The sequence below is a fragment of the Lingula anatina genome, chromosome 3, assembly GCF_051362555.1.
Source record: "Lingula anatina isolate TDL-2025a chromosome 3, LinAna3.0, whole genome shotgun sequence".
In the NCBI taxonomy this organism is placed as follows: domain Eukaryota; kingdom Metazoa; phylum Brachiopoda; class Lingulata; order Lingulida; family Lingulidae; genus Lingula; species Lingula anatina.
The window spans coordinates 33081875-33097246 of NC_141769.1; the positions used below are offsets into that span (position 1 = coordinate 33081875).

The 15372-nt window shown below is 31.7% G+C and overlaps 2 protein-coding genes and 1 long non-coding RNA gene across 5 annotated transcripts in view; all 3 read left to right on the plus strand.

Moving 5' to 3' along the window:
* Positions 1 to 136: 136 nt before the first annotated feature.
* Positions 137 to 4572, plus strand: LOC106172084 (uncharacterized). Its single transcript, XR_015333394.1, has 5 exons — positions 137 to 548; positions 1001 to 1074; positions 1861 to 1962; positions 2342 to 2446; positions 2845 to 4572. It is a non-coding gene; the product is annotated as an uncharacterized LOC106172084 (long non-coding RNA).
* An 856-nt stretch (positions 4573 to 5428) lies between these two features.
* On the plus strand, positions 5429 to 11058 carry LOC106175782 (uncharacterized). Its single transcript, XM_013557923.2, has 7 exons — positions 5429 to 6340; positions 7377 to 7456; positions 7976 to 8088; positions 8402 to 8474; positions 9220 to 9281; positions 9428 to 9509; positions 9756 to 11058. The coding sequence occupies exons 1-7, from the start codon at positions 6054 to 6056 to the stop codon at positions 10031 to 10033; spliced, it is 975 nt and encodes a 324-aa protein (XP_013413377.2). The 5' UTR covers positions 5429 to 6053; the 3' UTR covers positions 10034 to 11058.
* Positions 11059 to 11358: 300 nt separating this feature from the next.
* LOC106175785 (arf-GAP with Rho-GAP domain, ANK repeat and PH domain-containing protein 1) overlaps positions 11359 to 15372 on the plus strand; it is a 34228-nt gene continuing 30214 nt past the window's right edge. For all 3 annotated transcript variants that reach the window (XM_087008463.1, XM_087008464.1, XM_087008465.1), the window contains exon 1: positions 11359 to 11471. The gene's annotated coding sequence lies outside the window, so the exon portion shown is untranslated. The remainder of the gene's footprint in view (positions 11472 to 15372) is intronic.

Here is a 15372-nt window from a genome sequence, read left to right on the forward strand (position 1 = left end):
CAAGTTTTTTTTTAAAGTGGTTTGTCGAATGACCACATTCATAACGTCAGATACCTGTAGTCTGTCGATATAGGGTTAGTAATAAGCAGCGCATCCAATACATTGCATTAGTTGAGATGTGGACAGTCACCACTGGAAGTCGTATTCTAAGATGGGCTAGAGGATTTTGCCAATAGAGGGCTTCGTGTGAAAACTAGTTATTTTTCATACCACTTGGTGCGCTGTATTCCCATTCACAAAATGATGACGTAGACATATTAAGCTGAAAATAGCGGTAAACTTGATATGACAGCAATGAAGGTCGCTATTTAAATTTATTATGTTTACGTGTTTGAATAATACATATTATAACTTTAAAGCTGTCAAGATGTTTCCAAGATATTTAAAAGAAAATGAATGTTTTGGTCATATGAGGTAGAAACATCATCATTTAAATTGTTCTTTTTACAGGTGTTTCATTCCATGTGAGCCTTCATGTAATGTCCAGGATTGTATATTATGAAGGCATGGCTTATTTTTCTAAGGTTACCCATATTCTCTTTGAATAGGTAAATGAATATGCTTTAAAGAAAAAAAAAATCAATAATTTTTTAGCCATCATACATAAATATTTCTTTTGACTTAATTTTTTCTCCTTTTCATTATGTCTCAAAGAACATTGCACTGTTTTTTGTGATAGGTGTTATAAATTAAACCTCAAATATCTGTATAATGAAAAAATTGAATTTTATATAACCACCTTTAAATGTACTGGCACTTTTTAAAATGCATTGATATATATATGTAGTAGTTATTAAAAAAGGTTACCTTCCTTATTTATGTTTAAAAAAAAACATTATTCTCAATACTTTTCTTTCTCTACATTTTCTTTTTTTTTTTCATACACGTATAGGTTTGGTGGCATTTAGTTAGTACAATTGTTTTCTATCCCAAATTGCAATAAATAGATTAATTTGAATTAAATTCCACTTGCTTCTGATTTTCATTTTTTCTCTGTCAGTGATATAAAAAGATCTGAGAATATTATATGTGTCAGAGTTTGCATTAGATGAGGACATGTACTGTGCTGTCTTGGTAAGTATTCAATCCATTATATGGGACTCTTAGATTTAAATTTTGTATTTGAATTGATTTTACTAAATTAAATGTAGGCAGTTAATTATCTCTTCAATAACTGTAACTCTGCTATAAGATATGCTTGACATAAGGCAGTAACAAATCTATATAATTTTTAATTATCCTGTTTTAATAAAAAAAATCGCTACATTTATTTGTATATTAAAACAAGTTAAAAGACATAATTTGGAGAATTTTAGTACTCTGTATTAGATCTGACATTTGACTTATTCTCCACCCAACACCAATTTTTGTATTTTGTGAAACATGAAGACATATTGAACTGACTAGGGCTTATTATTTTTTTAGTTGTGTCTATTGTACTTAGTATTGTGGAAGAAAGGAGGGTAGATTCACCTATGTCAATTCCCTTTGAGAGACTGGCCAAGAATAGAACATTATCACAAGAAACTGGGGGTAGTTGAATATTAAAAAAGTCTCGTCATGTAAAAAAAAAAAAAATTATATATATATATATATATATATTAATAAAAGGTTTACGGGGGCGGATCCAGAGATATTTTCTGAGTCTTCCAAATTATCTTTGTCAATCCATCTTTTATTTTTTGAACCGTCTTCCAACAGAAAAAATTAGATACCCACCAATTATGTAAGCTGAAGACGGTCTAAATCTTTAATCTGCCCGTGTTTATATAAATTATGTTAATTATATGTGCAAGATGCAGACAATTCAATATTATGATTTGGTTGAAAGGTATAATTTTTCTCGTAATATATTTTCAGCAACTTCTTCAGGAGTAAATAATCGGGTGCCAGTTTGTCACCATTGGCCATGAAAAACAACTACATGTAGATGGCTACACTTGTCGGCTGAGGTGTATACATGTGAGTTATGTTACCTAGGAAGCACACATTTCAGTATAAGTTCTAAACTTGTACACCTCTAAAGAGTCCCCAAGAGAAACATTTGTAGGCCAATGAAAATAATTTTTATACTTTATTACTTAGATCCCGAGCAAGGGTTAAACATTATTCAATATGACCAGACCATGTACATAAACACAGAGCAAAAGTATACACACCCAATGTGAATTTATTAACATTTTACGAACAGCACAGACAGTTACCCATAAATTATTGAACAACAAAATTAACTTTGTATATAGACATATTTGTATATAAACATTAAACCATTGTGTAGGGATTTTCCTTTTTACCTGGTATATCAATAGAAATTTTGTTATCATTATTCATTTTTATTCAGGCAGTGGAGCACCTGTTGGTATATGGATTGGGCAAAACACCAAAGATCTGCCAGCCAGACTTTTTAATAGGCTAAATGTGGCCATTCTGGTTTTAAGAAATATTGGTATGAATATGGAATTTATTTTTGTTAAAAAATGATAATGATAATTATGATATTTATGTATAAGTAAGAGTTGGATATTAGATTTAAAATACAAAAAAAAATGTAATTCTAGCTTGTATAATTTCTAACGTAATGTGTATTCATATTTATTTTCAAGACATGCATTAACATTTAAATTTATGAATTTAATTCATTTGATTGCTTTAAAGTTTACTATGCCCAGAAAAAGCCTTAAAGGATCTTACAGTTTTTGACACTTAAAATTCCTGGATTCTTGTAGCTTCCAAAATAGATGGGGTCATGTTTTCCCACCTGTCTGTCTGGAACTGTCACTGTGTTGTCCCTTTGGTTTGATGTTTAATGCTAATAACTAATAGTATCTTTTTCTTGATTTTCAGATGCTGCAGATAAAAAGCACTTCAAAATAATACCATTTGGGCATAAGAGCAGGTTAATTTTGTCATAATGCAACACTTGTGACAGTTTTTTTTAATTATACAAGTGCAAAGGGGAATCTTATGTGGCCCAGTGATTATAACTGTGACATGTCTCTATTTAAAACAAACGATAATGGATCCAGTATAATTCTGGAATGGGCCACTACTACCAAATCCAGGAAATAATGTTACTATTATATACTGCCAAATACTCACATCAAATATTATATATAAAGAATATTGGATCAAACTTTTGCTTTAACTGTGGGGGTTCCATTACATTAATATATTATTTTTTAAATTTTTTATTACTATTACTATTTCTATAAGGTGCAGATGGGATGCTGTTGGTATTTCTTTGAAAATGGTGTCTGGGTGATGGACTTGTTAAAGTCATGTGCACTGGCATCTGAATTAAGGGTATAATACTGTACTGTATTTATGTCCTTCTTTTTATATATATATATCTGAATGAAACACTGCAAGTGAAGTAAATGGGCCAGTCAATCTTAAGTTATGCCAGAGCCCTCTAAGTTAATTTTATGAAAAAAATTAATATACTGGAATACAGTTATTTAAAATAAAATTAAATTTGGATGGTTCACAACACTTTTTCCACTTCCAACCCAAGGTCTCTATTACCTGCAGTAAACACACCTTATGCAGTTTATCTAACAGAAATCAATATATGTGCAACAGTAACTTAAAATGATTAACCTACTGATTGTTGTAAAATATTAATTAAAAGATGAGGCTCTCCTCTTATCTTATTTCCAATGATGTACTGTGTATTATTAAAGACAAGTGTGAATGAATTTTATTTTAAGAAAAGATCACATTAGATGATAAAATGTTGACCAAATATTTATTGATTTTGTTTATTTACACGAAAAAGTACTCTACCCAAGAGAACAAATAAGTTCAGATTTCCCTCAACTCTTAAGAGATTATCAGAGGTTAGTCATCTGTGAAGGTCACATGGTTAAGTGGCAAGCACAGATTCCAGAATAATTGCAAGAACCACCATTTTAGTGGTAAAATAGAATTTATATTTCTCTGAGTTGTTTACAATGTATTCAATGTGAAATGTGAATCTCCTATATAAATGTGTGTGTGTAAGTATGTATGTATGTAATATATTCCATAATTGAGATTTATTTAAACTCCCTTTTATCAACTGCATCTTTTTATTTTTTTTTTCAAACCACTTTTTTTCTGTGGGTGACATGGTAATGCTAAAAGTACTATAAGTTTTATGAGAATAAATATATTTTTTGATGCTTTTGGTATTACACTTTTTTAGTTTTTGCCATTTTTTAATAACCAACGGCATTGCTTAAAAGTGGGCATTTATGTGCAAAATTCTCGACCCAATATGTTTCACAGGTTTAAGCTCGGTGGATTATATATCATGCGCAGCTCAGTAAATAAATACACAATTAATAAAATATTCACTTCTACAACCTCAGTTACAAGATTCCTAACAGGAAAAAGAAACAAAAAATTGAATTTACTAAAGAACGAAGAAGTCTTTAAACAAAAAATATCCACAATCCATCCACAAATGTCTTTCATATCGAAACTGTAAATTTAATTATTTTTTCTTTGAACATTTGTCTTGGTAAGAATGGATCAATTAATATGTTAAATTATACTTTGTTGGTGGCAATAAATTGGAAGAATAAGTTAATTATTTCTTTATATACAGCATTTGCTTTTATGCTTCCTGGGCTAGCATTAAATTCACAAATCGGGGGGGGGGGGGCAAGAAGCAATTTACAGGTTAACATTATAAACTTTATATAGGACAAATCTACTTCTATGGACAAATCAAGCCACACCCTGCTGCCACTTTTCTCGACACAGGATTGATACTACTACTTAGAAATAATCCATGCATGTCAGGGGTGGATCCAGGATTATTTGAAGGGGGATCCGGCTTTTTTTGGCATGACAGGCTACAGATGGAAAGCTTACCCACGTCCCCCCTCAATAGGCCGAACAGTGCCATTTGGTACAATTTAGAACTATGATTCAAAATTCTAATTTTTAACAGAGACCATTGGTGTGATTTTTTACAGTGTAATTAATCTGTTTAATTTCAAGTATCCTTAGATTATCTATGCTCTTAGATGTAACTGACAATTTCAGCTGCAAAAGAGTAACTTTAAGGGGGCGGGGGGTACTAATTACCCTCAACAATTCTCAATTGGTAGTTTATATAGTATACCCGGTTAATATAACATACACTGCATTTGAGTTATTCTGTTATCACATTACATGTACAATTCCTTAAAACGACACACACAAGAAAACACGTTAACATAATATATTTTAATTGTGACTTGCTGTTAAGTACGCTTATCCCTATTTTCTTCTTATATTTTTTCTTGAGCTTAATAGGGTCATACGTCTACGTCATCATTTTGTGAATGTGAATACAGCGCACCAAGTGGTATGTAAAATAACTAGTATTCACACGAAGCCCTCTATTGGCAAAATCCTCTAGCCCATCTTAGAATACGACTTCCGTCACCACTGGGGTATGGAATCTCAACAAACACACTCGAGGTGACTGTTTACCTCTGCCGCTCTATCTTTCCAGGGGTTCTCGCCTGTTTTCTAGTTGTTACAAAGGACTTCGATATGTCAGATTTAAATCTGATTTGCGTCAAGATCACTACCAGTAAACTTATTCCATTAGTGACTTAGTACAAAAAATGCATGGTTGATCAGAATACGAGTCGTCACTACAATTATTTTTTACAATTAAAATTTGTACAGTCGGTGAAAATAAAAAATGATAATGCAAAAAAAGTATAAAGTAAAAAAAAAAATCTGTTTATAAACCAACGAGTTTTAGATTTTTTCAGATTAATCATTCAGTGAATATACAGGAGATTAGATTTAAGTGCGAAGAGCCAAAAAGTCGACGCACCTGTATTAGTACCAATCACCGCCGCTTGGTGGCCGATGTTGTGTTTATCTGCGCAGTCTCAGTTCAATTAAGTATCGCTTCCGGGTACCATTTGTTGCCATGCGGAACCCAAACAATGTAGTGTAATGTCATTCAGCACCAGTGAAAGTAGATTACATCGAAGAGGACTCCTGTTACAATAACAATATATTTATTTAAAATAATCATTGGGCTTTGGAAGTAGAAAATAAGCATGGCATCGGCACATATTATGCCAGGATATCACGACCCAGTGTCCAGATTTCGGCTGGTCCAGTCAGCGTATCCACTAGACGCCAGGAGAGCGCGTGGCGCTAGCTTAAGCCCCACAGTGCCCGTGGAGTCCTTAGAATCCATAAAGGAGAGAGCGAGGTACGAGTGGTCAAAGCCAGACCGCTCTCCCACCACCTATAACTCTTTTCATAACGAGAAGATTTCAGATGAACCCACGTCGAGCCGTCCTACCTCAGCTCATAGAAGAAACAACCCCCACCCACCTCTGTAAGTATTAAATACTATACATATACAATAAACCCTGCGATCATCTATTTATATAATTATTAAAGGTAAAACATTGAAAATACTGTTACTACACCTGCCTACAGGGACAGAAGATTGAAACTAGGACTTTTTTTAAATAAAATATATGTAGAAAAAATATAAAAAATATTCTCATAAATGATAATTATTATATAATATTATAGTTATTAAAAGGAAATGAGAAGTTGAATAATACAATAACTTCACGAGATTATCTTCAGGTTAGCAATCAACAGGTGCCATTTTCTTTGTCCGGTTTGATCATCTTTAGTACATTTATCAATCATATATAATTCTAAATCAGATTTCATATATACATGTACATGCCTACCAGGTACAATGATGATTTATCTGTGATAAATATCAAGACAGTACTATTATCATTTTATCATAAGCCGTTTAAATAAAAAAAGTTTTGACATAAAATGAAATATATATGGAAAAATACACAAAAATTGGATAAATAATTGTTTCTGTATCAAATACCTCGTTATCATATTTATTTCACATTTGAGTTGTTTATGAAAACAAACACTGCTTTAGCAATATCCTTTGTGCACCTGTTTTGATTGTTGCTGAGGTTTACCTTATTATTGGAAAACAATAGTCAATACCCCTTTCATATGTTACTTAGTACATTTTAACTGAACTACTCTGTAATACATGTAGTAGCATATGCTTGGTTGAAATCAATTTTACTGTAAGTAATCAGCTTAGTTGTGGATTCAAGAGCATAATACGACATAAAAGCAATATCCATGTAAATTCTAAAAGTAATCTGGTTTCACAGGTTGTTATTAATTCCAAGTTCTATTCAATTCTGCAGGTTTTGATAAGCTCACTAGTATAATGAGCATTAAATATACAATAAAGGTGTTTTAAAATAAAGAAACTCATATGGTATATTGTTAATATATTCACCGGAGTTGAGAGTCTCATTGACATGAATGTAATTTATTATTATTATTATTATTATTATTATTATTATTATTTTCAGAGTGTTCTTAACCTGTCGTCTTCACCATGTCCCTGGTTATCACAATGCTGATGCCACTCTAGGAAAGGAAGTTTACAGAGGTAAATAGTTTTTGTGTCTAAAATATATACCTAGTAATATTCTCAGTAAACTATTGGTACTGCATTTTACACACTATTACCCCATTCCACTGATTTTTTTTTACCAATACTTGTTTTTATTCATGTGAAATATATATACATCTTTATTGTTGTGAATTGAATAAATATATAAACAAACTGACAAATTAATCCACAGACAAACTTAAGTAGGAGTATTTTTATCAGGTCTGTAGCCAGCAATTGCAAAAGGGGGGTTCTTTTTCTGAAAATGTGGACCTTTTGTCATGAAACCTAAATTTACCTAGATCAAATATACGCAGATGGACTTTTTCTCAGCAAAAAGGGGGGTTCTTTTGAACCCCCCGAACCCCGCCTGGCTATAGGTCTGTTTATTATAAGTCAATTTTTATTTTTTTAAGAAGTAGACTTGAAATTGAAATAAGAATTAAGCAGATTTTTAAGGATTAAGCATTAAATGTATACACAAATTGTAATATTTGTGTTCCACAACATTAACAGTTGACGGCAGTGCAGGATTATCTCCCCGTGAAAAGCAGCATCGCTCCCAATTCCGAGCCAAGTTCACGCCAAAAACTTCTACAGCAGCTCTAAGACAGTACACAGACAGAGAGGTGAATTTTTAAAAAATCATTTTATACTTTTTAAATTTCATTTTTATAGATTTGAAAACCTTAAGTAAGTGTAACTGATAAATTGTATTATATAATGATGACTATATCAGTGATAACATTCTGTTTAATTAATTTATTTATTTGTAAAGAAATGTAATTAATTAGTTAGTTTTTTTTTCCTTGACAAAAATCCTTCTGAAAAACACATCAGGAAAAATGAAAAAAATGTATATTAATTTTGTCTGTGCATTCAATGTATTTCACATTTTGTTTATAAATATGCTAGTATTCACCTGGTCTGTTAACGTTTTAGCAACTTGAAGAGCTTCTACCCCCTCGAGAGGCCCAAGCAGCAGAGGCGTGGCTTAAACTGACCAATGATAAAGGTACACATAGGAACTATTTTTTCAATGAACAACTTATAGTTGAAATCTAATATGCAATTTGCGAAATGGTAGCAATATAAAATGAAAGTAATTTTTTCATTTGATGTTTATCTCATATATCTTTTGTTTTGTTAATAAAGGTATGATAATAGAGTTTCTTTACTGAAAGCCCGCTAAGAAGCTTAAACCTATGCATAATAGTAACAATACAAAAAGAAAGTAACTTATTTTTTTCATTTGATGTTTATCTCATATTTTCATTTTGTAACAATAGAAAAAGAAAGTGACTCATTTTTTTTTAAATTTGATGTTTACATTATTTTTCTTACATCATTTTTTTTGTTTGTTTGTTTTGAATGTTTTGTTAATAAAAGTATTATAACAGAGTTTTTTACTCAAAAACCACTAAGAAGCTTAAACCTAATGCATAGTTACAATACAAAAAGAAAGTAACTTGTTTTTTTCATTTGATGTTTATCTCATATTTTTGTTTTGTAACAATACAAAATGAAAGTGACTCATTTTTTCATGTGATGTTTACATTATTATTATTTTATTTATTTATTTATTTTTGCTTTATTTATTTATTAATTCTTTTTTTTTTTTTTTGCTTTGTTTTGTTTTGTTAATAAAAGTATGATAACAGTTTTTTTACTGAAAGAACAAGAATCTCAAACCTGACTAGCTCCTGACAAAGATCAAAATACACATAACTATTATTATAATTATTATTTATTAATTTTAGATAAAAGAAGAGTATTAGATATGTTTAATGGGATTGGTATAGAGAAGAAAATACAGGATGGGGTGAGTTTTACATTTTTTATTTCTTGAACACAATATATATACATTTTATTTCATATTTTAATTAATTTGTAATATGGTACTTTTTCTATATCATCTCATTTATTCATGATTTGTATTTATATATTATTAATATATGTGTGATCCAGGTCATTGATCCAGAGTTGGATACCAGGCATGCTCCTATGGTGGCATCTCTTCACAGATATTTGAAGAAAGCAGGCATACAAGGTAATATTGACTAAGTGCAATTCATTTAAATTTATTTATATTTTTATCCATTGGTGTATTTATTTATTTATTTATTTATTTATTTATTTATTTATTTATTTATTTATCCATCCTCCATCTTTTAGAGGAAAAACTGACGCAAATTGCTTTCAGAAAATGTAAATTATATTCTGATGCTCTGAAATAATATTTCCATACAGCACTTTGAAGATGCAATTTTAATGTTCTTCTTCTTTTTTCTTACAGAGGAGCAGACTATTCGTAGAATCATGGATTCCTTAGGCACCAACCCCAACCTCCCCAATATGATGATTCCTTACCAAACTCTCGGTGAAAAAGGGCCAAGGAGACAAGAAGATATAGCAAAGACTCGCCGTGTCACATATCGCTACAAACCAACAAGAGGTGACTTTTTAATGCATCCTGATTGGCCACCAACTCTCGCTCCTCACAGCCTTCCTGATTGGCCCAATCCTAAAATGCCACCCACGACTACAATCCCGGCTCCATTATGGAACTGGTAAACCCTATTTAGGGTGACAGAGGACCACAAAGACCTAATAAAGAAGCAAAAAATGAGGACATCTTTATGATATGAACTTGTAATAAAAATGCTGCTACCAGATTCATATTTTACATTTGGTGCTTTATTATTTATTGGTCATACGCAAATTTTAGGTCTAAAAAAAGTGAAGTCACAGTATTTTACATGGTACTAAGATTTAGAATGGTTACCATGGGGTAATACCATGGAAGGCAGAGCATATGTGGTTTGAGTTGAACAGATATTCTGAAAGTGAAGCACAATTGTTTTTGAACCATTAGAAATTAGGATTTTTGAAACTGTCGATATTAAAAAGTTTGGAGTAGAAAAAGGGTTTCCAAGGTAGACTATTTTGACAAGTTGGACTGTTTTCATGCTCTCTTTAAATACCATCTACTCAAACTTTCTCTTTGTACCAAAGGGTATTTATTTGATATTTTTAATTCTTTTTTTTTTTTTTTAGATGTTTTTGTTGTTTAACCAAGTTTCATTTTAAAAGTGCATAGAAACAATTTAAAATGTTTTTGACAATGAATTTGACTTTGATATATGATGTTTAAATATTATTTGATATACTGTATATGACTGATTTCAAAAGACAAAGATTGACACTTTCTGTTAGAACTATACATGTGAAGTATAGGCCTTCTGTATTTTATTATTAGATAACATTAATACCAATTACAGTTTATTTATAAAGACCTGCATATATAGTTCGCAGCTGTAAAAAAAGAAAAAAAACTGCATACAAATGTGGTACTTAATTAGCACTTTAGATGTACATACAACTGCTTAATGACAAAAAATTCATTTAGTTTAAAACTAATATGCTTACTTTCTATTTTGTTCTTATTCTATTCTAGTCATTGAGAAATTTGTGATTTCATCTTTGCATCTTAATTAATGATGCAATATTCTGATTTATTCTGTTTAACATATTTTGATGAAGATGTTCAATAACATTTTTGTACAAAGTTATATTCAATAAAAGGTCAAAAGACTGCAGCATGGTAGTTGACTTAATTATTGAATACAAATTTTGAGAAAAAACAGTCGGCCCTCATTCAATTTATTGAATGAAATGGAAATATATAATTTATTGCTGAAAGACTAAGATATCAGTACTTTTATTAAATTTTGTACCAAAGTATTATCAGCTAATCATTATAGTTTCTTCCATATCCCCTGTTATATATCACAATGTATTACCAAAGAATTTTATCACTCTAAAACCTTAGACCGTGTTCCCCACCAACTTTCCTCTTAGTTCATAATTTAAGCCACGCCCATTGACCTCAAACAGGAAGTGACCTTTCCATATGTACACAAGATGGCGGAAAATGAGGAAGTTATGAAGACGGCAAACTTTTCCGTAGATTATCTTCAAAAGTTGGACTAAACTGCTACTTTCATACAAAGTAAGTATTCAGAATAAGGCATCCTTACCAGCTATAAAATTTTCCATTAATCAAATCTTTGGCAATAGTTGGAGGACAGCAAAATACGCGAGCTACTGATGTGGAGATTTGTTGAATGAAGCGTGATTCATTCGTTCGTACACTGTACTACATGTAATAGCATTGCCTAATGAGTTGTTTTTATTCTCACAGCAGTTCGCATGTCGTGTATCTACCACTTTGGAGGGTATATAAGTGCATCTGTTGATTTTGTTTTTTAGCAATTAACTGCGCTTCTAACGTGTGTTAAGTCAATATGAACCCCGCTTAGTCATCCTGATTTAACCAGTGTGATAATTTAATTCCAACAACAGGTTTGATCGACTTTGTAAGTTATCAACTCAGAGTCAGTATAGCATGGGACAGCGCACTTTCTTATACTTGATTCATATAAGAGATGTCCCATTTATAACTCTGACCAAACGTGGTTAATACTGGACCACAGCTAGTTGGGACATATTGAGAAAAAACAGTGTTGCTGCTCTTTGTTTTCCTATATTTAGCCTACGAATGCATCTGTTTGTTTATATTGTAGTCCTATATTAGCCTACTGAAGCTACCCGTTTGTCTATTGTTTACATAACAGTACATGATACCAGTGTCACCCCAGGACAAACACTTAACAGACCAAATCAACGATGTTTTTTTTGAAGATTATAGCACATGACCAAGTACCACTAGCAAGTTTGGTGCATAGTGTTCAGTGATAAATCAGAACAAATAAACATGTTTTTTTTTTGTATGCATTAAGTTTGGTTAAATAATGTCAGTTGAGGACATTACACATTTGAAAGTTTCCTTCAGTCATATTTTCTGTCTATGTGTCCTGAAAAAATTACTATCTTGACTAATTTGACCTTAAATTGATAAGGCCTCTTAAATATAACCTCTGGCCATCGATAGTTCCTTCTAAAACATACAGGAATACGTGGCAGTTCGAATGACAGGTCTGTCATTTAGAACTAAATTATTTAATTAGGAATGACATAAAATCATTTATTTTTAGGTAAGGTACAGGTCTCACAATGATTTGTGAGAAAGAAGAAATTTTTAGAAGAGTAAAATATTTGCCAGAAAACTCTTGGCTAAATTACTCAAAATTTGATTTTGGTAATTTTCTCCATTTGAAACTTGTGGTTAATACTAGTAAGTATTAAACAATAGTATGTTTAAGAGGGTGAGTTAATGCTGGTATATTTACATTGTTCAATATTGTAATGAGCTATTGTTGATACCATGAAGTCTTCCAGATATCTGTAACAGTGAGTGCTATCTTCCTCTTCAATCAATCATAGCATTGTCTACTGTTATCTTGAATTAGGATACACGAGGTAAAGTTTCAGTGGTTGATAATTTCAATCTCTACAACATTTGGAAGAGTTAAAGGACATGGTATTAGTTTGTATAGATCACTACGCTTGGGCATCCATAACTATAATGTAAGTGTGAAAGAATATTCATGCAATAGCAGAATGGACAGTAATTATATTATTTAAGGTATGTTTAAAGAATCATTTGCATATAATGTAGAGCTGAGATGAAGATTAAATAAAAAGCTTACTAAATAGGCACACTATACCTGCCAGGTGTCTGTGGCACCTTGATGTGGACATTACATTTTTTAAAGATGAACATATTCCTGTATTATGAGAATGGGCAGTAATCAGATATGCTGGGAATGGGTATTACACCTTTTTTCAGCCAACTTCAGATATTGGCTAAATTGAGAACAGAGATGTGTGAGAATTCCATACGTTAGAAATGTATAAATTTGGCACTCACTTATTTCCTTTACCTACTGAGGTCCTGGCCAAAAAATGATAGATTTTAAATTCATCATTTTGGAATTGTTCTTGCTTTTCATGAAACTGGTCAGAATACAGGTACATTATATAAGTGCTGTCTGTGTTGCATATAAATGTCCAGGTGTATGCGGTAAATTAAGAAGAGCTTGGTAGTGATGATATCTGTCATCTTATAATTAGGCACCATTTAAATTACTTACTGGTTTTTGCATGTATAAGTGTAAATCTTATCATAAAAGCATCAACTGTATCTATGTGGACCATCTTATAATGTAATTTGTGGTATTAGATAGCATGCTTTGTAATAACAACTGGGAATACGGCGTATATACTTCATGTTCACCTTAATAGCTTTGATAATTTTTTTTAAATCTGCTCTGATCTCATAAGCATTTATAGATTGTTCAGAAACAGTAAAAAAGAAAGGGGATTGTAACACTATGTCAGTTCGTGGTCTCACTTTTGTCTAATGTTTCTTTTATGTATTTATTTATTTATTTATTATTCAGGTAGTGCATCACTTAAAACTGTCTGTATTTAACCTGCATATAATTAAACACAACCACTAAAGTGAAAGTGAAACTTGGTCGTACAGGAAATGCCAGAGTGATTTTTGTTGATCTTTTGTTTCTTTTATAATACCATAGGAAATACTCAACCCTAAGCAAATAGGTCATGTGAAAAGATAAGAAGTAGGGTTAGGCATTAGCACATTTAGCTTTTATCCACTCTTACCTATACTAGTAACTATAAGATATCAGGGTGAGAGAAAGGCTTTGTTATCGTTATGACAGAAAGACGACATGACTCATGTGACAGTACTTTGCACACGGATGTAGGACTATAATTACCAACATTACTTAATTGACCTGCGGCACTGTTCAATTTTGATAACAAAAAGCCAGATAGCAAAAAATCCAGTTAGTTTTACAATAGAGGATTACTAGTACTTATAAATTTATAAGATTTGAAAGTTTTCTTTGCCCCAGCCATGAATGTGAATTTTTCTGACACCCTAGTTAGTAGATAACTTATATAACATATAAGCTTGAAACTAGCCTATGAGTAGATGGTAATTTTAAGTAAATTAGAAGTATTTGACTACTTTTTGTTGATTAATTTCTTCTAAAAAAAACACATTAGTGATTGTGCAAAAAATTTTAACATCTACATATTATTAAACATAACGTTAATTCAGGATTTATAGAGTACTTACCGGTCAGTTTTTTTTAATCAATTTTTTCAATAAAAAAACTTTTTTGTAAATTTTTATCAGTTGATTTTGGTAGAAGTATTGAGTCATTACAGTATGTCTCAAAGCAGGACCCTAAGGAGAAGTTTATACATATATAAGCTACTCTTCAAGGGGATAACCTCACATGGCATGTTCTATTCTATACCTATGTAAAGGACTACTTGACCTAGTTCTTCAGTGCCTGTCTGATATGAAGAGATGTCACAGCATGTGCGGAAGGAAGTCTTTTGAACATTGGACAGTGTCAAAGGTGACAGCAGTGAGATACATATTATAAGGATTTGCTGGACAGATTCACTCCTGACTAAGGGCTGTCGCACTTTGTGTTATGTCTTTAAAAGTTTTAACTTGGGCCATGCAAGCTGCCCTAGGTTTAAGATATACTGCGTTAACCCTAGTCCCTAACATCACAAGGAAGTCACGTTTATCTTACAAGAGTGTTGTTGCAGTGTGTGTGTGTTGGGGGGGGGGGGGGGGGGGGGTACAGTGAAATATTATGAAGCAGCTCAATGTTTATGTTATTTTTAATGGTATACATCTGTAAACAATTGCGTGTGTTACAGTGTATAATTCTCAACAGTATCTTTGGCTATTTGTAAGTAGAATTCTCTTTGAAGGTAACACAAGGAAGTAGTGAGTCCTATTTCACCCACCTGTTATTTGAGGCCTGAGTTAAATGCATAAACATTAGCACAGAATGAATTAGATAATTAGAAAATAACACAGACTTCTAGGTGTGACCTGAACAGGTGATTGTAGGCAGAACTTAATCTATGCTAATAGGTGCTAACCCAAGGAAATA

What these genes read in the sequence shown, in the direction of transcription:
- LOC106175782 (XM_013557923.2), top strand. Translation starts at nt 6,054, where the DNA reads ATGGCATCGGCACATATTATGCCAGGATATCACGACCCAGTGTCCAGA. An exon ending in AGAAGAAAATACAGGATGGG is followed by an intron (nt 9,282 to 9,427) that starts GTGAGTTTTACA and finishes TGTGTGATCCAG; the next exon opens with GTCATTGATCCAGAGTTGGA. An exon ending in GAAGAAAGCAGGCATACAAG is followed by an intron (nt 9,510 to 9,755) that starts GTAATATTGACT and finishes TTTTTCTTACAG; the next exon opens with AGGAGCAGACTATTCGTAGA.